Source organism: Solanum dulcamara, chromosome 4, assembly GCF_947179165.1.
Source record: "Solanum dulcamara chromosome 4, daSolDulc1.2, whole genome shotgun sequence".
NCBI lineage: Eukaryota > Viridiplantae > Streptophyta > Magnoliopsida > Solanales > Solanaceae > Solanum > Solanum dulcamara.
The window spans coordinates 5,259,201-5,284,114 of record NC_077240.1 but is presented as its reverse complement, the minus strand read 5'-3'; the positions used below and the strand labels follow the sequence as shown (position 1 = coordinate 5,284,114).

The 24,914-nt window shown below is 34.0% G+C and overlaps 3 protein-coding genes and 2 pseudogenes across 4 annotated transcripts; 3 read left to right on the top strand and 2 right to left on the bottom strand.

Annotated features, from left to right (window-relative positions):
* Positions 1 to 7,928: 7,928 nt before the first annotated feature.
* LOC129884554 (F-box protein KIB4) lies at positions 7,929 to 8,599 on the top strand. Its single transcript, XM_055958845.1, has one exon. The coding sequence runs from the start codon at positions 7,965 to 7,967 to the stop codon at positions 8,535 to 8,537; it is 573 nt and encodes a 190-aa protein (XP_055814820.1). The 5' UTR covers positions 7,929 to 7,964; the 3' UTR covers positions 8,538 to 8,599.
* A 476-nt stretch (positions 8,600 to 9,075) lies between these two features.
* LOC129887997 (uncharacterized) lies at positions 9,076 to 9,971 on the top strand (annotated as a pseudogene).
* On the bottom strand, positions 9,465 to 11,500 carry LOC129884552 (uncharacterized). 2 transcript variants are annotated; one of them, XM_055958843.1, is made up of 2 exons: positions 10,241 to 11,500; positions 9,465 to 9,553 (listed from the first exon to the last, which is right to left on the bottom strand). In XM_055958843.1, the coding sequence occupies exon 1, from the start codon at positions 11,395 to 11,397 to the stop codon at positions 10,255 to 10,257; it is 1,143 nt and encodes a 380-aa protein (XP_055814818.1). In that variant the 5' UTR covers positions 11,398 to 11,500; the 3' UTR covers positions 9,465 to 9,553; positions 10,241 to 10,254. The 2 variants fall into 2 exon arrangements, with proteins under 2 accessions (XP_055814818.1, XP_055814819.1); XM_055958844.1 differs by lacking the exon at positions 9,465 to 9,553 and adding an exon at positions 9,645 to 9,740.
* Positions 11,501 to 13,453: 1,953 nt separating this feature from the next.
* LOC129887996 (uncharacterized mitochondrial protein AtMg00810-like) lies at positions 13,454 to 14,397 on the top strand (annotated as a pseudogene).
* Positions 14,398 to 22,532: 8,135 nt separating this feature from the next.
* Positions 22,533 to 24,686, bottom strand: LOC129884551 (L-type lectin-domain containing receptor kinase IX.1-like). Its single transcript, XM_055958842.1, has one exon. The coding sequence runs from the start codon at positions 24,684 to 24,686 to the stop codon at positions 22,533 to 22,535; it is 2,154 nt and encodes a 717-aa protein (XP_055814817.1).
* Positions 24,687 to 24,914: the final 228 nt, after the last annotated feature.

Genomic DNA, 24,914 nt, shown 5'->3' with positions numbered 1-24,914 from the left:
GCAACTATAAAATGTGTCATTGGAACCAGCAGCTGGCATTGGGACATTCCCAACTACAAGAGTTAGGTCTGTACAGGGCAAACCGATAAACCGCACCAAACCGACAAACCGAACCAAACCGGAAAAAAAACCCCACTAGTGGTTTGGTTTGACTTGGTTTGGTGTTTGGAAAAAAAACCCGACCATTATAGGGTTGATTTGGTTTTAACTAAAAAAAGTCAAACCGAACCCAAACCAACCCGATTATAGATATACTACTTTTAAATTATGTTATACATAAAAATATTTATTAAAATATAATTTATAAATATTTTTTAATTTTTTTTTATAATCTTTGTTTTCTTTCTTACATTTAGATTTGGATTTGAGAAGCTCATCTAAATAATATACAAAAAAGCTCATCTTATAAAGTTATATTATAAAGTTAAAACTTCAAACAGTGTTCTGCCTCCATCTTATATGTTGATATTTTGTACTAGAACTCTTTTTAAGAAGTACTGCTCTGTGCTTTTTATTAGATACTATGAAAAACCCGAGAAACCCAAAAAAACCAAAAAACCCGAAAAATCCGAGAAAAATTGATATCGAAAAACCCGATTTTTATTGGTTTGGTTTGGTTTATAGATTTAATAACCCGACACAAATGGTTTGGTTTGGTTTGTAAAAAATCCGAACCAACCCGGTCCATGTACACCCCTAACAAGAGGTTTGACTTCTCTTTTTCCCGATCTTTCCTCTGACTTCTCTTTTTCCCGATCTCTGATATCCGTCGCATTAATAATAGAAATTTCCAATGAATATAAGAGGTTTGATTTTTTTTTCACCCGATGTTCGATATCCACATTAATACTTTATTATAAACAATCAATATCCGATATTCGCATTAATGTTGTATCATAAACAACCAATCTGCCAGCCTTTTATTTTGAATTAATCATAATTTTGATAGCTAATAAAGAAATAACTTAGTCATGTGCTAATTTTTGTATAAATTATACAATATTTAGTAGCTAGCTATGAAGGTATTCATATATAAAATTATACCAGAGTTTGATTTGCAGTTTATAAACTTGCATAACTAATACATGTGTAAATTATGAAAAAAATAATGTATTATCTTATGCGCGATAGAAGATGAAATAATTAATACTCACTTAACTAATAATTGCATAATTATTATGCATATAATTCAACCCAGCTATCAAATGATTCCTAAGAAATTAAGAGTATATCACTAACAATTGACAAAAAAGATTTTTTAACCAATCCGGATCCGAGAGCGGTTCGGGTTGAATGTTTCCTCAACCGGACCGGTCCGCACGGGACCCTTTAACTACTTTAGGGGTTCAAGCCACTAGTTTTCAAAGGGGTTCGTGATGCACGAGAAGTAGAGAACTTTCTTTGGCACTTGGAGAACTATTTTCGACATGGAAATGTAAGAGATGATGATGCCAAGATCAACACCGCAGTGTTGTACTTGTTAAAAACTGCCATGCTATGGTGGAAACGAAAATCGGCAGATGCTGAGAGGTCTGTACACAATTAGCACATGGGATCAGTTCAAGCGGCAATTCTTCCCAAATAATGTCTTTTACGAGGTAAGACGTAGACTTCGAGAGCTGAAGCAGACAGAGAGCATATACGATTATATCAAAGAGTTCACCACCCTTATGCTCTAAATACCCAACCTCACTAGCGATGACTTGTTGTTTCACTTTATGGACGGGTTGCAAAATTGGTCAAAGTAGGAGTTGCAACGTCGATGAGTCACTGATGTAGACCAAGCCATAGTGGAAGCTGAATATTTGTTGGAATTCAGGAATGAGAAGTATGAAAAAGACAGAGGCAATAAGTCATAGGATGACATTGCTAAGGGTGGAGGAGAATATGGTAAAAGCAAGAAAGTATATCAAGAACACCACAAGACTCAAGATACCCACAAGTTCGATAACAAGAAATCAATTGGTCATCAAAGCTATACAGAAAAGAAAGCACAGACTGAGAGGAAGGGATGTTACGTATGCAAAGGGCCACACAGCTTCAATCATTGTCCTGACTTAAAAAGTCTTAGCGCTATGGTGCGTGAACAGAAGGAGCATGCACAAGAAGAGAGTTCGGTCACAGCTCAATTAAGTGTAATTGGACTATGTGGAGCTATCACAAAGTCAACTCACCAAGTTAACGAGAATAGAAATCAATATGTGGACCTTTTCATCAACAACAAGCCCATTCGTGCACTAGTGGACACTGGAGCAACTCATAATTTTGTGATCGAGGCTACAGCAAAGAGACTCGAGTTTAAGCTCGCTCCAACTAACTTTAGCATCAAGGCCGTGAATGTTGATCCTCAAAAAGCTCATGGCATAGCCAATGGTGTTGGTGTTAAATTGGGCAGTTGGAAAGGTACGACAAACTTTACCTCCACTACGATGGATAACTTTGATATTGTTCTAGGGCAAGAGTTATTTAGACATTGTCATACTATGATCGACCCCTACCTCCAATGTCTCTTGGTCATGGAACGAGAAGGTGCTTGCATGTTGCCTATAGTAACTATACCACACAAGCAGAATCAAGCACAACTTTCAGCTATACAGCTTGTGAAGGGGCTCAAGAAGGAGGGGCCGATGTTCTTGAAAACCATTACAAGTTTTGAGAGAGACAGAGATAAAAAACCATTGTCGTTTCCACGCCCATTGGAAGGGGAAATCATCGGAAGAAGCTACACAGAAATGGGGACTTGTGGCTATTCAAAGATAAGATCCAAGAGTTTATGCAGCAGCAATGCGCCGTGGTCGTCTCAACATCAGGTAGGGGAGAGTGTGACGATCCTCCACATCATCATGGTACATAAGTGCCACATGACACAAAGTTGCTCATGTAGAAGGTTTACATAGGAAAAAGAGTTGTCCTAATGGATACAACAACAACAATAACAACCCAGTGAAATCCCACAACATGGGGTCTGGAGAGGGTAGAATGTACGCAGACCTTACTCCAACCAAGGTAGGACGGCTGTTTCCTGGAGACCCTCGGCTCAGTAAAAGCATAAATGCATAAAAAATGTTAGATAAGAATAGAAAATTAAAAGCTTTATGAGAAAAACAACAAACAAATAACGAATAGATAACAAATAAATACAAATAAATAAATACAAATAACAAATAACGATTAAATAAATAATGAAAGCGTCACAGGTAAAATAGAGTAATCAAAGCATAGAAAGCAATAAATAATAACAGAAATAACAGAAACCAGAAGTCAAAGTGCAAGAGATCGTAATGCACTACTACACCTATGAATAGAGAAGAATAACGAGACTATGAACTAGCATTCTACCCTAATGTGGGTCCTCCACACCCTCCTATCTAAGGTCATGTCCTCCGTAAGCTGTAACTGCGCCATGTCCTGTCTAATCACCTCTCCCCAATACTTCTTCGGCCTACCCCTACCTCTTCTGTAACCATCCATGGCCAGCCTCTCACACCTCCGCACTGGGGCATCTGTGTCTCTCCTCTTCACATGTCCATACCATCTCAGTCGCATTTCCCGCATCTTGTCTTCCACCGAGGCCACTCCTACCTTGTCCCGAATAGCCTCATTTCTAATCTTGTCGCTCCTGGTATGCCCACACATCCATCTCAGCATTCTCATCTCAGCAACTTTTATCTTTTGAATGTGAGAAGTCTTAACTGGCCAACACTCCGCCCCATACAGCATAGCCGGTCTAACCACCACTTTGTAGAACTTGCCCTTAAGTTTTGGTGGCACATTCTTGTCACATAGCACTCCTGAAGCGATCCTCCATTTTATCCACCCTACCCCAATACGATGTGTGACATCATCATCAATCTCCCCGCTGCCTTGCATGATAGACCCAAGATACTTGCAACTACTTCTCTTTTGGATGGCCTGAGCACCAAGCCTAACTTCAACGTCAACCTCCTGAGGTGTCTCACTGAACTTGCACTCTAAGTACTCTGTCTTTGTCCTACTCAACTTAAACCCTTTAGACTCCAAGGTATGTCTCCAATCCTCCAGCTTAGCGTTAACTCCGCGGCGAGTCTCATCGATCAGGACTATGTCATCCGCGAAAAGCATACACCATGGCACCGCACCTTGAATTTGTCGCGTCAATCCATCTATCACCAAGGCAAATAAAAAAGGACTAAGAGCTGATCCTTGATGCAACCCCATCACTACTGGGAAGTGCTCTGAGTCCTCTCCTACTGTCCTTACCCTGGTTTTGGCTCCCTCGTACATGTCCTTGATCACCCTAATGTATGCCATAGGTACACCTTTAGCCTCCAAACATGTCCATAGTATTTCTCTTGGGACTTTGTCATAAGCCTTTTCTAGGTCGATATGATTCTAGAGAAATAGAGGGGCATCCATTTGTAAATTCATCAATCAAAAATCAAACAAAATTCAATCAAAGTTCTCTACAACATTCTTCCTAACAATTCTCTTGTGTCCTCTCGTCCATTCTCTAAGCGATTCCTAAAATCTTATGTTGATTTGGCATAACAAGATCGTGAGCAAGTAGTACAAGAACGTGAGCAAGTTGTCAAGTGCAGCACGTGCGCTTAGTAAAAGCCTAAGGACTTGACATAAGAGACATCTATCTAATTCTTATTCTTTTGAAATAACATAGAATTTGTTTGAATTGACTTTTGACTTATGATTATTTTCTCTAATTCATAGTAAGTGAATTGTTGAGATTTTTATAGTTAAAAATAAGTGAATTATTTAAAGTTTAAAAAATTATTTGGACTTTTTTTTCTTCATATTTACCTTCATTTAATAAAGTTAACTATTTTACATTTTCTAATAGAATTATTTGAAAATAATCAAAAGAGTAATAATAAAAAATAGCCTTGATTTATGTCCTTAATTATTTTTCTTAAAATACTTTATACTCCAACAATTCACTTCATATGAACTAAGGAGAATATAAGTCAAAAGTTAGATTGTTTGAATTGACTTTTGACTTATAAAAACTAGAAATTCTAATTTATAACTTTTGACTTTATCTTTATTATTCTGATTCCATTATTTTTTAATCTTATTCAAACTCTACAAAAATATTTAAAATCCATTTTGACTTAAAAAACCTTAAAATAAATCAAATACATTCATACTACAATCACCTACTTTGCTTTCTCATTCGGTGTATGGTCCCATTTGTTTGGGAAAATTCCACATTTAAGCGATTATACATTTGATGCAGGGCATATATATTCACATTTCGAACGCAGAGTTTATAGCGCCCACTTCACGCCGATGGAGACTTCGAATTAACCTTGCTTTACTTTTAAGAAGTTCACAGTTGATACTAAGTAGCAATACCATGTTGTGTATAGCATAATGCCGCAAAATCTTAATTAAATAAGGGGGATTAGTCATAATTGCTTGTTTGATTGTTCATGTTGTATTGAGAGGATAGTTTACATAAGAATCTGAACAACTGCACATGTATTTAGTCTTGTGTTAAAACAAAAGTGACCATTTTCCATGCTTTGCTCCCATGGCAAATCGAAATATTATAGTGATTAATCAGGAAGAAGAAAATTACAAAAGGGACAGGTGACAGAGTCTCTCTGTAGGAGTTCCACAAAAGGATGTTATCTGGACAGTGTCTCATTGCTATTAGTGCGCATGGGAATGACCCTTGAAATATACCCAAGGGTCCTTCCATGTCCGCAATCTTCTACCATAAGGCTAGTTATGTCCCATATGAAACCAGATATGGAATCGGTGAGAATGATTCTTGAAATGTTGAATTTCAACCAGTTGTGGCCATAGGGACTTCCCTATTAGGCTACAATTTTTTGACTTTGCTCATCTCCATGACTTGGTGACACCACCAAAACTAATGTTTTCCAGTAGACTGGGTTCACTTGAGATTAACTGGTTAGTTCTTTGGGAAAATTTGGCCATGGCCGGCTAGTATTGGTTTCTTTCTTTGGTGATAGTTGATTCTTTCCCTTCTCGAGTTTTTGAACCATGTTGATTTTTTTTCTTTGCCAAAATGGAAGCTCGAGAAGTAAATGATATGGGCATATAGCTTGAGGCAGGCTTACAAGTGATCAAGATCTGATGTGGTCACCAAGTAAACGTAGCCTCCAAGATAGTTGATCTCTAGGAGCACAAGGTTAGGGGTAGTTGCAAGAAAGTCAAAAAGGGAGGTGCACATGCACCGTCCAAGAAGAAAATGCATATTTTACGTGTTTCAAAAATTGTTGTCTCCTTTAGTAACTTTTGACAAGAAAACGCGTATTTTACACGAAAATGCGTATTTGACGCGTTTTCAGTTTCCTATATATAAAGGGTCTCTTGCCCTCATTTAGATCATCCCACAAAAATACAATCCAAAAGAGTAAGAACACAAAGAGAGTTATACACCAAGATAAATATTGTAGTCTTGAGTGTCCTCCTTAGTGAGTTATTTCTTTTACAAGAGAGAAGTATTTATTATTGTTTTCTCCTTATATTTAAGATCAATGTACTCCCATATTATCATAGTAAAATCCTTCTACCCCGTGGTTTTTCTTCTCTATCTGTTTGAGGGGTTTCCACGTAAAATTCTCGTGTCTAATTTATTTTCATTATTTATTATCATATCAAAGAAGGGGAGCCTTGGAGTAACTGGTAAAGTTGCTGCCATGTGACCAGGAGGTCACGGGTTCAAGCCTGGAAACAGCCTCTGGCAGAAATGCAAGGTAAGGCTGCGTACAATAGACCCTTGTGGTCGGACCCTTCCCCGGACCCTGCGCATAGCGGGAGCTTTAGTGCACCGGGCTGCCCTTTTTTTTATTATCATATCAAACTTTAGTTGTGGTGCTTCTTCCCTGCCAGTAGTTTCTTTCAATTTAATAGTTGAGCTGACTATTTAGATGCCTTATTACTTTACAACTTATATGGAACTCATTGTGAAAAAAGAATGCAGAATTCTTTAATCTTTGTTTTTGGAGTATATTAAAATCTAAGATCATCGTCGCTAATAGATTTATAAAGTATCAAAGGGAGTCGATGCTAAAACTCTGAAGAAGCACTCCATTCAAGATAAGTTGATGTAAGACTGAATATGTAAAATGCAAGTTTAGCCCCTTCTGCAGGTGAAATAAGATGACATTTAGATGAAAACATAGAAATAAAATATGTTGGAGAGAATGATTACTCAACCTATAAAAAAGAAATCCTTCAAATCACAATTGATATCTACTACTTATTGTCTATTTATATATTCGACTGATTAACAAAAACATAAATGAAAAATAATTTCTGAAGAAGTCAATTATCTTGGAGCCTAAGGCTAATAGAATAAACAGCTAGAACAGGGAGGATTAGATTATAAAAGTATTTTTTGGATCATTGGATAAGCTCCAGAATTAAACCTAGTTCTTTTTGTCAATTAGCTATACATGGCTCCAAATATTGGGAGGAAACAGAAAATTTCATCCAAGGAAGAGTCTGCTTATGCGGAACCATGGCGAAATCTTCCTGAAAAGCTACTCAACTTTCTCAAAAAACAACCGAGACCTTCAAAACTAATTGAATCCATAGGTACCACTGGTATTTCTAAATCATGGAGATGTGTGTCAAGAAAATGTGATTCCATTGCACAATTACCATGGCTTGAGCTTTCCAATGAACCTCAACACTATTGCAAAACTCAGCAGCATACCTTCAACTTCTCATTTGAAGAAGCTGGTTGCTATTGGTGGCATGGTAGAAGAAGGCCACGTTATGATCCTTGGAAGCATTTTCACTACTACTCACCTTGGTCGATTGTGGAAGGAGAAAAGATACCTATTGATTACTGCTTTCTGAATAGTTCCAGAGCCTATGGTTGTTGGTCTACTTACTCGTCTCATCATAAAAAATCATTTTTATTTCCAAGTTGTGGCCATTGTTGTTTTCCAGCTTTCTTAGTTTATCAGTTGGGAAAAAACCAAAAATGGATGAAACAAGAAAGCAGTCAAAATAGCCTTATTGATCCGAATGATCCTAAGGGGCAGCTGATACAATTCAGCAATGCCATTATCTTCGAAGGGAAGTTTTATGCACTAAGTTTGCAAGGGACCCTGGCAGTAATAGAAGTAATTGAAGATCAGTTTCAAGTCACGCGAGTTAGTAGAAGGCGAGCCATTCCTTCAAGCTACTCAAGGCATTTCATAGAGTACTTGGTTGAATCTAATGGAGAGATCTTGCTCATTTTCCTGATCTCAGAAAGATCAAACAGAGTGGTGGACAAAGTGGAGGTGTTCAAACTGAACATTGAAGATTTGTCATGGTTAAGATTGGAAAACCTCGGGGATGGAACATTATTCACAGGGATTAAATGTGGTATGTCAGTGCTTGCAAGTCAAGTTGGCTGCAGAAATAACTGTGTGTATTTTACTCATCATTCCATTGATGGCTGGAGAATGTATGATATGAGAAGTGGTTGCATTTCCCCCTGTTATGATGATGCTGGTTCTGAGATTAAAGATCCAGTGTGGGAAGAGCCAATAATTGGAAAAAAAACATCATGACAATGAAACACATGTTTATGATTCAGTATCCCGTCTATGTTGTATATTGTTACAGTGTGAAATAAAATTGGAAAAAGTATATTGAGAAAAACTCTTTGTATTGACTGTTAAATTGAGAAGCTCCACCTATTTTGTACAGAAATTATAATGCCTGTTGATCTTGAAATATCTGTTTCTAGACAGCATATCATAAGATTCATAAGTAATCTGGCAGACTAATTGTTCGTCCTATCTTTATGGTCGTTATCATTTGGTTCTTTATTTTTCTTAATCTTTATGGTGATTTTTTTTGGGAGCGGTGTTGTATTAGTTATGGGTTCACCTACTGATGTATGCCTCGTATTTAATAAAATTATTTCATTACCAGAAAACTTGTGCCCCAAGAAGTCAACTATATTAGTTCTTGGATGTTAAGGCAACAAGTTGCTTATAAGTACTTAATAATTAAGAGAAATTTTTTGGGAAGTCAACTAAGTAATTTCTTGGAGCCTTATGGCTAATTAAATAAACAGCTGGAGCAGGAAGGCCAAGATTACAAATGCTTTTTCTCATTAGTCCTCGTTCTTTTGAAGCATTTTACATAGATGGCTCCAAAATATACAAGGTAAGATGAATGTTCAATATCTAAAGAAGAATCTGCTTATATGGAAAATCCTCCTGAAAAGCTACTCAACTTTCTACAAAAGTGACGTGCATCAAAGAATTGTGACACAAATATTGCACAATTCAGTAATACCATTATCTTTGAAGGGAAGTTTTTTGCAGTAAGTTTGCAAGGGACCCTGACAGTAATAGAAGAAACTCATGACTCTCAGTTTCAAGTCATGCGACTAAGTAAAAGGCGAGCCATTCCTTCAAGCTACTCAAAGCATTTCATAGAGTACTTGCTTGAATCTTGCTCATTTTCTTGATCTCAGAAAGGTCAAACAGGATGGTGGACAAAGTGGAAGTGTTCAAGCTGCAGATTGAATCTTTGTCATGGTTAAATCCCAACAACCTCGGAGATAGAGCCTTATCTGCGGGGATCAATTGTTGTATGTCAGTACCTGCAAGTAAAGTTGGCCGCAGAAACAACTGTGTCTATTTTTCTTATCAGACCGTTGAAGGTTGGAGACTGTATGATATGAGAAATGGTTGCATTTTGCCCTTTTCTAATCATGCTGGTTCTGAGATAAAGATATCAAGTGTGGGAGGAGCCAATAACTGGAAAATCATCACAACAATGAAAAGCATGTTCATGAAACAGTATCTCGTCTATGTTGTATTATCATTCTGACATGTTAGTAACCTTGTCAATGTGTGAAATAAAAGGAATTCTTGTACATCTCTTCTGAGACCAGAGTTCAACTATTATTATTGTTACATTCATTTTCATCGGTTCATGTCTCTTATTAACTGTAGATAATATAAAGGGCTGCAACTTAAACTTGTTTAAGTTATACCAACTGAAAAATTGGTGCTGTGTGGACTTTATAATGTACATGATACTGGTGAAACATACGACAATGACTGTATGATGTTACGTGAAAGACAATGAAAAAGGACATATTTTTCTAAATTTTTATAACTTTTGAGTTCTCAAAAGTACAATTATGTGATGTTTTTTCCTTAAGAAGAAGAAAAGGCACCATTTTAGTTGAAGATAGAAACAAATAATGCCTAGAAATCTTATATTTCATTATCATGGCAAAGAATTTACCCACTTGAAAACAATATTTCAGTCAAGCTCTTCATCAGCAATGTGCCCAGACTTGGTCTCCTCTGCAAGACTTCTGTACTTGTTCCGCAACTTAGTCCTTCCCTTGCTCAGTAGAGAACTATGGGACTTATGAATCCTCTTTGAGCAATTTTCTCTTCTTACTTCAGGTACAAAAACTCGAAAAACCACTTGTTCAAATTCAGGTTTGTACAGTTCTAAATCATTCCTACATTTCGTTGTTGGTGCAAAATGAAAAATGTTGTGGAGGTGTTCGTTTTCCATCATGTGATTTGTGAAACCGTTGCCTAAAAATCTTCTTATGTAACTCATCTGTTTCAACTGTGACCAGGTGCTAAAAGTGAGTCTTGTTCCACCTAAACTGAGGGTGGTTGTCTTATCGTAATCGTCCTCGAGAACTTTTGAAGCTTCTTGTTTGGTGTCATTGCATACTCTCTTTACCTGATCCATTATCCCATCTTTCATGTCCTTCATGCTTGCATAATCTCCTACTTGATTTGAAAATTTCTCAAGATTTCCAATTTCAAAAATTAAAGCTAGTGCTTCAATGCTAGCAACATTAACATGTTCATCACCATCCTCTAGTAGTTTCAGAAGATAAGGGATCAATCCTTTCCACTTTTTGGGGCTAATGCTCCATCGATCAATGCCTGAAAGGAGGAGAATCCAACCTGATATCGCTGCAGCAGCCACAGTAGATGGATGTTTGCTTTCTTGATTCAAGAATTGCCATATAATTTCCATTGAACTTTCGGTGTCTACAAAGTCTCTGGCACTAATAAAAGTGACAATAGATAAACAATCAAACACCTTGACTGCTTGAGATAGTTTGGACTTAATCAGAAGTTGAGGTACTAACACAAGCAATTCGTCATACACCTCATGTGCATTATCACCCGCACCAAGAGTCAGAACAACTAATCCGATTAGATGTAATGCTAAATCAATCTCCAAAGCAGAACCTCGTTTCAAGCAATTTTGGCATCTGTGTACCAAAGTGACAAAATTATTTTCAGCAAATTCGTAATGCACATTGGTCTCAAATTCCTTAACCAATGTCCTTAATGCGCTTTCTCTGGTGGAACTCTTCTTCTTGAATAATTCTTCTAAATAAGGATAGAGCTTTTTCTGTGGAACGGACATATTGCTACCGGTATTTCTTCTTTTCCAACTTCAAATGGGATTTGATTGGACGCTCCTAATCCTTTTTGTATTTTGGAGCTTCTGTAATTGAGTGTCTTTCTATATTACTCCTTTTTTTAGCAATTGGAAAAAAACAAAATTATTATGAAAGTGGATTGTCCACTTAACATAATATTTTATATTAGTGGGTTCACTCAAAGTGGGTAACTAACTCACTTGGTTTTCTTCTTTTTTGATGGCTATAAAATGCCATTATTTTGGCACAAAAACGTCCATCCAAAGAAACATAATTACATACTGCAAATTTGCAATCACTCTCTTCTGTTTTATTTTCCTTACTCTCTCCGTCTAATTAATTGTTAAGGTAGTATATTCATAACAAAATAAAATAATTTTTAGGGGTAGGCATTTATTGAAAATTTAGGCCTTGTGAGATTAGAATTGAAAACGTAGGTATTTTTTACATTTTATTTTTCTCACATTCTACTATATTAGAAAAGTGATTTCTATATGGGTATCAACATGTGCGCTTTAGGTCAATAATCAATTTATAAAGGGCAAGTTTGTTATTTAATTAATTGTTCTATTTTTAATATTGGTCCACATAATTTTGATTGCCAACAAACTGTTACAGGTGGCTTTCATGCCAAATCCCTTATTATGTTCATTCTTTGTCCCAAGAAATGATAATGGAAGGAATTTGATAATGGCCCTTTTTGGAACTTCTGTAAAGTCAATGGTCTGTCGTTTCGATTGTCATGTCTTTACATATTTTCTTAAAATAAAAAAGTCGAAAGAGAAATTCGTACGATTAATAACATTGTTCGTACCTTATTGGCCTATGCTTTTCTTCCTCCTTACTTTTGGCATCATGCTTTGCAAATGACAACTTATCTTCTCAACATCCTTCCTCATAAACTGGTAAACTATCAATTTTCTGTTTGCATTCTTTATGGGAAGGATCCCTCTTATTCTCATCTTCGTGTATTTGGGTGTTTATGTTATCCTCTCATTCCCTCCACACTCATAAATAAATTTCAACCCCGGTCAACTTCGTGTATTTTTGGGATATCCGTCACATCATCGTGGATATAAATATTTTGATTTGTTATCTCAAAAAATCATCATTAGCCGTCACGTAAATTGATGAGAAGCAATTTTCTTTTGCCAAGTTACATACTCTTCAAAATCACACATACCAATTTTTAGACGAAGGACCATCTCCCTATGTGGTTCGTCATCTCACTACCTCCACAAACCCGCCGGATCACCACCTTTCTCCTGCACCGCTGCCCATCCCGTCGTGCCCAGCCAGCGGCTCTCCTCTCACCTAGGCGGTTGGCCTCAACGTCTTCTTCCTCTCTCTCCCACCTAGCTCTCCTCCTCCACCCACTCTCGTCTCTCCCTCTAGACTACCCATCGGTCCTGTTACTAGGAGTCAGCATGGGATCTATAAACCTAAGAGGTCCTTCAACCTTCTTACATCCATCTCGAAGTCCTCTCTACCCCGTAATTCTGTGTCTGCTTTTCGTGATCCGAATTAAAAATTGGCTATGGATAATGAATATAATGCTCTTATTCAAAATAAGACGTGGGAATTGGTGCCTTGTCCTCCAAATGTTAATGTTATTCAGTGTATTTGGATTTTTGCTCATAAAGAAAAATCTTATGGTTCGTTTGAGCGACATAAAGCTCGTCTTGTAGGTGATGGTAAACCCCAATAGGTTGGCGTGGATTGTGGTAAGACATTTAGTCCAGTTGTCAAACCGGCGACTATTCGTACAGTTCATAGTTTGGCTCTCTCCAAGGCATGGCCGATTCATCAACTTGACGTCAAAAATGCTTTCCTACATGGCAAACTCAAGGAGACTTTTTACATGTATCAACATTTTGGTTATTGGGACCTCATCATGTGTGTTTGCTGAAGAAATCTCTTTATAGGCTGAAACAAGCTCCGCGGGCTTGGTATAAGCGATTTGCTGATTATGTCCGTACCCTTGAGGTTTCTCACTGTAAGACCAATCATTCCTTGTTTATTTATCTTCAAGGTACTTCTATGGCTTATTTTTTATTGTATGTTGACGATATTATTTTAACTGCTTTCTCTGATGCGCTCCGTCGGTCTATCATATCGCTTCTCAGCTATGAATTTGCTATGAAGAATTTGGGCTCATTGAGTTATTTCTTGGGCATTGCTGTCACTCGTCATATAGGTGGTTTATTTTTATCTCAAAGAAAGTATGCGGTCGAGATCATTGACCAAGATGACATGTCATCGTGTAAGCCATCTCCTACTCCAATTTCTCCAAAACCAAAACTTGAGGCTACTATGACCATACCGTTTGAGGACCCATCTCTTTATCAGAGTCTTGCAGGGGCACTGCAATACCTCACGTTCACGAGACCGGATATTACTTATGTTGTGCAACAAGTATACTTATTCATGAATGACCCACGGTATGAGTACATGAACGCTCTCAAGCGCATCGTGCGCTACCTACAAGGTACTTTGGATTATGATCTTCATTATTATCCCTTTTCCACAACTACTCTTGTCTCGTATATTGATGCTGATTGGGGTGGGTGCCCCGATACACGGCGTTCGACTTTGGATTATTATGTCTTTATGGGTGATAATTTGATCTCATGGTCCGCCAAACGTCAAGCTACTTTTTCCCGTTTGAGTGCAGAGGCAAAATACTGAGGGGTTGCCAATGTGGTTTCTGAGTCGTGTTGGTTGCGAAACTTGCTTTTGGAACTTCATTGTCCTATTCCACGGGCTACTTTGGTTTACTGTGATAATGTTAGTGCCATTTATCTGGCTGGTAATCCTGTTCAGCATCAACGCACTAAGCACATTGAGATGAATATACATTTTGTGGCCAGGTTCGAGTATTACATGATATCTTCACCAAAGGCGTTCCATTGGTGTTATTTGAGGATTTTCGGGATAGTCTTAGCATTCGGCGACCTCTTACTTCGACTGCGGGGGTGTGTTAGAATATATGAAAATATATTCTGACAAATTGTAACAGATTGTATATATTTAGTTTCTAATATAGAAATATTTAGTTTATTTAGTTTCTAATATAGAGATATTTAGTTTCCTTAATTATAGCCTAATTATACTCTTGTATTTGTGTATATAAACTATTAAGGTTAATTAAATAAATCAAGGGATTAATCTCTTTCATTCGTCCTTGGAGATAGAACAAGAAAACACGGGAATTTCTAATGAATTGAAAGTGCTTAGATTTAAATTTTTGACATTTCAGAAAGTAGAATCTTAAATTCAAATGGTGCTTCTTCACCATCTGTATTGTTGTTATTATTATTGAACCTTGCATTCTCCATGGCTAGCTAGCTTAATAACTAAATTTGAAATTTTCAGGTATAAATTTTTTTCCAACTCAATTAATTGTCTTCTTCTTCTTCTCGTATAGTGGACTATGAAAGTCACTTGTGACCAGTAGTCTTTGTTACGGAAGTCATGAAGTAATTATTTTTATACCTTTTAATTATTTCTCCCTCTAATTTTTAAAATTTATGATCTAAAATAAGTGATAGATATTTTCATGTTATAAATTATTTTATTAAAGATAAAATAGATATTTTAATTATTTTTTTGAAATTGACTAAAATTATTTATTATTTAAAAATTTAAAATAAATTAATTATTTTTTTCATTTTATCCTTAGCATTAGTTGCTCTTAAAAACTACAAACACCTCAATAAAATAAATATTCAATGAAAAAATTATATCTTAAAATATAAATAAAGATAAAATGAAAGCATTCTGCAATTAATTTTGCGCGCACCTTATTTACAAAATAAATCAAAGTATCTTAGACTATTTTTAATTGTATTGGATGTATGTACACAGGAACTTTCAAAAAAATTAAATTCACTTCTATTTCCTTTTGGATATAATATTGAGTGTTTAACAAAATTTTATATTTTAAAATGTGTATTTTGCTTACTACAAAATTTAAAGAATTTGTAACTTTTGTTTGGAAGATACAAAAGCAAGTAAAACGCATACCTCAGCTGCGATTTACGTTTAAAAGGTAATTAAGTTATTAAGCGGACTGATAAGGGCATTGCGCTTCGAAGCTAGGTAGGATCAAGAGGATTCAAAAATAAATTCCTCTTTTTCTGTTTATATAAAGTTATAATTTTTTTTATACATATATAGTAGATGTTGAACTTTTTTTTTTTTTTTTGCATGTTTACTTCTTTATATTTTGAACCTCTTAGTGTAAATATTAGCTCCGCCAATGAAACTTCCTCAATTTTTTTTTATGAATTCATTTCAAGATGATTTTTAGTTTTTGCCCCTCAAATCGGTGGCCTTTAATTTTTTTGTCTTTACTGCTTATTTAATAAAAAAAATTGTTTTCGAAAATACTCTTTAACTATTTCCTCCGTCTATCTTTACTTGTCCAATATATTGTTTTGGATGTTCAACAATACTTGTCCATTTTGTAAAACCAATGAATAGTTTATCATGTTCTGTCTATTAAATACTACTCCTTTCGTCCATCTTTACTTGTCTACTATACTAAAAATAGATGTCCAACAATACTTGTCCAATTTATGAAATCAAGAGATAATTTTAACTTAGCTCCTAATTTACCCTTATCATTAATTAGTAGTCATTTTTCTATTATATTTTTTAAAACATTATATTTATTATATTCAAAAGGTGATATGGTAATATTACCCTTCTATTTGTAGTTTCTTGAAAATTGTGCAAAGTCAATAGTGAATGACTTACATTTGAGCCGAGGGTGGAGTATTTATTTTTTAATGTTTAGATGACTTACATTTGAGTCGGGGGTCTCTCGGAAACAGCAGTCTTACCTTGTTAGGAGTAAGGTCTGTGTACACTTTATCCTCCTCAGATCTCACGTTGTGGAATTTCACTGAGTTGTTGTTATTGTTGTATGACTTACATTTAATAAGGGTGATATGATAAAATTATTCTAATCATTTACTATTTCTTAATTCATATGTCAAATTAATAGTGGACAATTATTGTTGGAGGGAGGAGTATGATTTAATTTAGCAAGACGAATCCCTTCGTTGACTCAAATGCATTAGGTTCATCAAAGTCCTGAACTCATGATTGTATCTGTAATTATATGCAATGCCTCATGGACAGGTGGCTCAAGAGGAAAGTACACAAATACCCTATTTTAGAATCGTTATTCAATTAATGTCCGTTCTTTTTTTACAAGTTTAGTTGCTTTGGGAAATGATTTAGATCACTGTTTTAAAAGATTCTGTTGAAATTCTTCGGAATTCGTTTTGGGGCGGGCTTTAGTAAAACGGTCTTACACTCAAGTGTGAGACTTAGTTCTATAAGACTTACGCCTTAAGTGTCCGATTGTACGCCTTAAGCACGTCCAACGGCCAACGTTCTGGGCTCGCCTAACAGATCTTACACAAATTATGTGTTAAAATCTTTAATTTACATTGTTGACCCTCATAATTCTTGAATAAATGAATGATGCTTAATAATTTTTAATCTATAGATATAAAAAGATTGAAAGTAACTCAAATAACAAGTTGTAGTATCACATCTTTACTATTTGGTAACACTTTAAATATGATTATATATTACGTAATATTTTAAAAAAAAATATGTAGCGAATTTTACTATTTCACTTATAATTGATCTTCATGATTTTGTCATATGTCTCAAAATTATCATATTTTATTTAGCTATTTGAAAGTAATTTTATTTTTATTCATGATGGAATGATGTTTAAATTATAATACTAGTAAGTTTTATTGATTTTTTTTTTTGTGGGGGCGTGGGGGAGGGGGGGTAAATTGTATAGTATGATAAAAAATATTTTGAGAAATCATGATTATTTTATTATTGGAACGTTAAGATATTAGATTATTTGTACTTGTATAGTCATGTTTAAAGTTTTATTTTCTATGAGTTTTCTTAATCATATTTGTAATTATTTCAAACCATTGATGTATTTTTATAATTTTGTGTTATTATACCATATTGTAAATAAAAAATTTAAAGATTCATAGGGTTTACGCCTCGCCCTATACTAAGTAAAACGCCTCGCCTCACGCCCTCGCCTTTTAAAACGCTGATTTAGACATATGTAATTGAGGTAAAAAAAAAATTGGGTTTGAAATACATATAAAAATTATTTTAAATCTCAGACATGTGTCAAATTTGTTTTGTCAATTGTTTTTCTTCAAACTAATACTCAAATCTACTCCAAATAAACTCAAATTTGAAATAGGAATTTTATCTATCATAAAGAACAAACTTCAATAATAAATTTGTCAAAACAACAACAAATCTAACAAACACATTTAACACCATTTTATTTTATTGAAGTATTTATGAGTTTCAGTTATACAACCCTGCAATCTATTCCAGCTAAGCTTAAATTTGAAACATAAGTTTCATGTATCAAAAAAAACAACCTCAATCATCAATTTGTCAAATTAACAACAAATCTAACAAACTTATTTAGCACTCTTTTAATTTTTTCATTTATAACTACACTCATTATATATGACTAAAACACATGTTAAACTATGAAAACTTTTGACAGGTAATTTCTTTCTTCAAAAATGTCATGGATGTACATTAAGCATTCTTTGTAAGCTTACAATGGAGTTCAACATTCTGCAAAATTCCTCTGCTCTCAAATAGAACTCATTAATTGCTATTATTCAGCAAATTCTCAAAAGAGGATCTATAAAAGAATATAGACTAAATATGAAAATACTCATTGAAGAAATGAGTATTTGTGAACTTGAAAATAGATTAACTATGAAAAAGCTCAATTAACTGCACCGTTTCATTGATACTGATGGATCATTAAATTCCCCGATTAATATTTAGTATTGTAGTTTTTTTTTCTTTTTCTTGACACACCTCAAATTTTTTTTCTCTTCATATTTCAATTCTAATAATTTCAAACTTCATTTCCAAAGTTCACTTGACATATATTTTTCTTTTTTTTGCCCACATACATATTGTAAATAAAAAATATAAATGAATTAGACTTAGATAGAAAACTTACAAAAAGCAAAGAACTTTTTGTAACTTATGAATTTACGAATTGTCACTAATTTATAATAAATTTAATAAATAAGATAGAATATGATTAATCCCTCAAAATATATATATATATATATATATATATATATATATAAAAGTATTCAAACAAATGCAATTATATATCAAACAAAATAAAACTTCAGAAGTACACTTTACTCTATGAATTTTTACTTGTTATGTATTAATTAAAGCTATCATATATTTTAAATTCTAACCTTCAATGTTGAAAAATCATGATTAACATATGAAGTGAATAAACTGATCACAAAATAAGAAAAATTGGCCTCTCATCCTGCTTATATGTAGGATGCTTTCACCTCATCTTGTACCTCTTCTTCACGATCTCAATAATTCATCTTTGAAATTTAAAGTCATTAAAAATGTAAATTACATTTTTCCTAATAGTTCATCTTTGAAAATGAGTATTTCGATAGACTTTATTATATGCAAGGTATTTAAGTAATTAAATTTATTTTATACTAATTATATATATTCTATTGCTTTATTGGATCACCATCAAAATCATAAATTAGGCAAATTTTAAAAATTAAAAAATTTACTTGTCATTTACTTGTGTTTTAGTCTATCTTCTAAAATTAAAATTTGTCAATTACAAATAATATATATATATATATATATATATATAGACTTATTTTGAAGAAAAATAATACACAATTCTTTCGTACCTTCTTTAAAACAAATGCAATTATATATTAAACAAAATGAGACTTTAGAAATACACTTTATTCTATGAAATTTCACTTATTACATATTAGTAAAAACTATATTATATATTATTTATGGCTTTTTAAAGAGGTTATGGACATGAAAGGAATGGAAGTTATGAATATCATCAATTATGATAAATCAAAGGTGTAATTTATGAGATCAATAAGATAAAATGTAGTAAATGAAAAATAATGCATTTTTCACAATTATTTTATTTAATTGTTTCAACATTTTATTTAAGCATATTTAACATAATTAAGAGAGTTAAATGAGTTTTTTTTTTACCTAGAATATAATATAAATGAGATAACTAAAAAGATTTCAAAAAAATGAAAAGAAGAAGATAAATATTATTTTAGGCCATAAAAAAATATTACATCACATTGTTTATGCCTAAGTTTATATTATATATAGATTTTTTAATATAATTAAACAAAATGGATAAAAACTATTTTTAGAAACACACAACAAAGAAAGCATGGTCTAATTAAGAGAAAGACATGACCTTTCAACTTCTTAGAAACATTGACGGAAGAGTATTAATGAGAAAATAATTTTGCACATAAATGAATGAACAAGAAAGAGAGATTGGTTTATTTAAAAACAAATTAGTAGAAAAAGGTAAAAATAAATAAATATATATATATATATATATATATATATATATATATATATATATATATATAAATATATATATAATACCTTCCTTAATCTATGAGGCATGTTGCATCAACTCTCCTAATCTAGCTTTAATATATGCAGTGAGATTTGACGTAAATACTTTACATTGATAATTTTTTATCCCATTATAAATCAAAACATAAAGTTTTTCTTATAAGTTTCAAAACAGATGAAGCAATTAAAAAAATCACATTATTTAAAAATTATAATCATCTTTCAAAAACAACACATCCATAAATCACAAAAAATAATTAATACAATTACATCTATCGAATTAGAAAAATTTTAAGGAAAAAATAACAGTAAAAAATAATTATCCTCAGGCAAATAACACATCAATGAATTACATTAAAAAAATATGATAAATAAATTGCATCAAAGTACCAATTTTCTAACTAAGCTAAAAAAAAAAACTAAAAAAAAACTAAGTTGTAAAAGAAAAGAAATTTAAAAAACCTTACCTGCATCAAAATGAATGACAAAGATCATTTGGTAAAATAGGAACTGTTAGATATTGTACTATTTGGTGGAGTATATATAAGTTCCACACAAAGAGGTTTTAAAGATGAGAGGTTTGATAATCATAAATATTATTAATTACTAATTAAAAGTGGTCATAAAGATGAATAGATGTGAGTTATGAAGATGATTTTTAAAAATAGATTATTATAAAAAAATAAGAAAAAATATCAAAAAAAAAATAAAAAAAAATGAAATCCTTGACCAAATATCTAACTTTATATTATATATTGATTAGTCCTTGTTCCTGTAAAAACTTGGCTAGTCTAAAATCAGCAATTTTGGTCTTCATCTGTTCATCTAACAAGACGTTGTGTTGCTAGACTTGACATCCCAGTGCATCACAGGTCTATCATATCCGTGATGCAGAAACTCAAGTCTCTAATAAGCACCTAATGCAATGACATATATTGCGCCAACAAATCCATCTTGACTTTCGGAGACCTGTGCAATCAGTTCCATTAAGCTTTCTATTAGGTAAGTATTCATAAACCAGCAGATTTGAGTCACATAGAAGAGCAATAAGAAGAACAAAAAAAATTGCTCTAAAACTAGAATGCAGAAGCTTTATACCTTATCAAGAACTCATAGGAATCCGGAATCCTAGTTTACTTTTTAATCTTTGGAGGTAATGGAGATGGATTTCAGGATGCCAAATACGGCAACAACAAGTGAATTGGAAGCATGGAAATGATGGAAATGCCAGTTTTGTAATGCAGCAAAAAGAAACAAAAGTTAGAAATCAGAAAACCATAGATTGGATGGCAGTTTGCCAAATAAATGAAGGAAAAACCAGTTGACAAGGTAGTCTAATTTATTATAATAATCTGTCTACAATCATTATGAAGCAATTTTTTGGTACCTTCCTGGTGGATTTTTGTCTTTCTGACAAGAACAAGGAGTCTATGGACGGCTTTATTTTCTTGCAAGGTATCTAGCTTCCTGGCGCCATATGTTTATGTTAAATAAACATACTGAAAAGCTGATACGAAAAGGCCAAACTCATCTTTTAGTTTAAAAAAGTTCATTTAAATAAAGTGTCTTTGTCTCTTTGGTTTCCAGATTCTCATAATAGTTAAACGAAACTTCTTTTTGAACATCATTAGGAATTTGATAGATTCAATTGGTTTAACAGTCAACAAAGGCTGCTAAGTAAAGTCCAATTCAAAAAAGGAAAAAGTAGACAGAAAAAGAAAGGCTGCAGAAAAAGAAATTTTAGGCCAAGGAATTTCCTAGTATAATTGGGTTTCCTTTTCCTAAAGGAAAACACAAAGTTTCCATATATTTGGCTAGTCCTTTTTCTTATAGGAAAAGGTTTATGACTCTATAAATATAAGTTCATTACTTCTAACATGAGAGCATCCACAATTCACGATGTAGTCCTAAAGGCTTTGAGAGTTTTGTGTAGGAGAGAGAGAATAAGAATACAAAGAGAGTTATACACCAAGATAAATATTGTATTCTTGAGTGTCCTCTTTAGTAGTTGTTCCTTTTACAAGAGAGTGTTAATTGTTGTTTTCTCCTTATATTTGAGAGCGGTGTACTCCATATTATAATAGTAAAAATCCTTCTACCCCGTGGGTTTTTTCCTCTATTTGTTTGAGGGTTTCCACGTAAAATTCTCGTGTCCAATTTATTTTCATTATTTATCATCATATCAAACTTTAGTTGTGGTGCTTCCTCCCTAATCAGCTACTGTATTCTTTTATGCTAGAACCTGATGTTAATTACAAGATACAAATAGATATATAGATTATATTTTTAGGCACCTGTTCTGACTACAATATTGAAGAAGCTAATATGCCTATCAACATTTCTATCAAGAAGCTTACTAAAAAAGAGCTCAACTAACGACTTCCCCAAAACTTTAAGCTTTTGAAAGACGAAAAATCCTTTCATTTTTGCTGTCAAATGAAATTGAATTCTCAACTTTTAACAAAACTTAGAATTTAATCATCCATGAGATGCATTCAGTTCCATTATACGTCTAAATCATTGTAGAGAGGGAAATCAATACAAATCCATTGATTAATGAAGTGAAACTCTGCCTATAGAAATGAACTCTTGAGCTAATTCAATATATAGAAGCAGTAGTCATGGTTTACAAAAGTGATTTTGTCGATGAAGCAGCTGATGATGAATAAACACTTGAGGAAATTGTGTAAGTCATAGTCTGCTCCTGCTCGCTACCCACTGTTTTACTAACTTCATAGGTATTTGAAAATGGAGACGAAAACATATTCAATGGAGGGGGTGAATACGTTGCAACTGGCATTCTTGATGGAAGAATTGGTAATTGAGCTTCAGAATTTAGAACATGGATTGCTTGCCTTATTGATGGCCTGAGTTTGTTGTCTGGATGAGCACACCATAGACCAACGACCATTAAACGTTCCATTTCTTTCTCATTAAACATCTTATTCAATCTTGGATCAGTTGCTTCAACTAGGTTTCGCGCTCCATAGTGGCTCCACACCCATTCTACCAATCTCACTTGATCTTCTGGTGCTTTGATATCTATTGATCTTCTTCCACTAGCTATTTCCAATGCTACTATTCCAAAGCTGTATACATCTGACTCCTTGCTAGCTTTTCCATTCATAACACATTCCGGTGCCATATACCCCACGGTCCCTGCTAACATTGTTGTTTGAGATCCTTTGTCATGGTCAACAAGCCTAGCCAACCCAAAATCACCTAATTTAGCATTGAAGTTTGAATCCAACATGACATTACTTGCTTTTATGTCCCTATGGACTACACATTGTTCCCACTCTTCGTGTAGATAGAGCAAAGCCGAGGCAATTCCTTGAGCAATTTTCCACCTGATTTCCCAGACCAACAATGACTTTTCTTTGAAAAGATGTTTATCTAGGCTTTCATTGGGCATCAATTCATAAACAAGATGCAGCTTCTCTTTCTCGTGGCACCAACCGAAAAGTTGAACCAAATTTCTATGCCTTAATCTACTGATGATCTTCACTTCTGATGCATACTCCTTTATCCCTTGTTTAGACCCTTTTGATAATCTCTTAACAGCAATATATGAGTTAAATTCCTTCAATAAGCCTTTATAAACATCACCAAATCCTCCTTCTCCAAGCTTCTGTCCCTCAGCAAAGTTGTTCGTTGCACGAGCTAATTCACCATATGAGAACTTCTTAGGACCGGTACCCTTTTCAAATTCATCATCCATATCTAGATCAATGAAGACAGGGTCTTTATTATCTCCTTTCCTCTTTTTCTTCCATAAAAAGCAGCTGGCAGTTATCAACCCAAGAATAAGAATAGGTAAGCCTATGCTTGATCCGACTACTAGTCCCTTGTTTCCTTTTCTCGTGGTGCTGAGTACTTCTTGAGGAGGACCCTTTGGTTCTTTAACTTGAGTAATCGGAGGATCATTTGGATTTTTAGGTTGAATGGGAGGACTTGCACTAGGATGTTCGACATGTTCTGGAACTTTGTTAGCATCAAAACTCAAACTTGAATTGAAATCCCAAGACTTGACATTGTTTTTCTGAAACAATTGTCCAGTTGATGCTGAAAAGCCAAAACTAACATTCTCAGGCAAATAATGCCTCAGATCAATCGTGTAGCTTAATTTGTCTCGATTATATTTTTTGTCAAATCCTGTGAAAACAACTTCAAGAGCCTTAGAACTAGCATTGTAACTAATCCAAGCATCATTTTTCATCCCAAGTTTAATGTCATTCTTCCATAATTTAGTAGCAACAGATTCCATAGAATTTATATTGATACCTACATGTATGTATGAGGGGTCCCAGGTATTCATATATGTATCGAACTCGATAGCAACAAATGACTCATATGATGACTTGTTTTCTGTCTCAGCATCAACAAGACCAAAGCCACTGCCAGATGAACCAACTGGAATACTCGAACCAACAGGAACTAAGAAAAAGGCTAGTCCATCAGCAAAGCGATTGTTACCATTTGAATCAATAACAAAAGAGAAATGTGTAGTAAAATCTGTCAATTTCCCTGTAGCCTTGTCCCATAATTGCAGTGACTCAACGTACATGGCACGTCCTGTTTTTCCACCTAACGCAATGTTACGTTCATCAGGCGTGACTTGTATCCCCTGGTTCGATATATAGGCGTCTCCAGTGACATTGATCGAACGATTAACATCAGATGGATTGATATTGGTGAGGTTAAAGTTCAATGAATATGAAGAAGGGATAACAAAAATTACTAAAAATAGCAAGATGTTCAAAAATTTGCTGAGAGCCATGGCTTGGATGGTATATGATACTTTGATATATTAGACAAATTGCAGTTTTAAGTAAATACACTCCATTTGGAAATGTTTGTTTTATGAGCTTATTTGTCTTTACCTTTTGTTTTCTCGACAATATCAAAGATAGGCTATGGACGGCTTTGTTAAATAACTACTCTATAAACCAAGCCATTAGAGGACTAATTAATGGTTAAATAGATTATTTGGAAGATTTTCAAACAT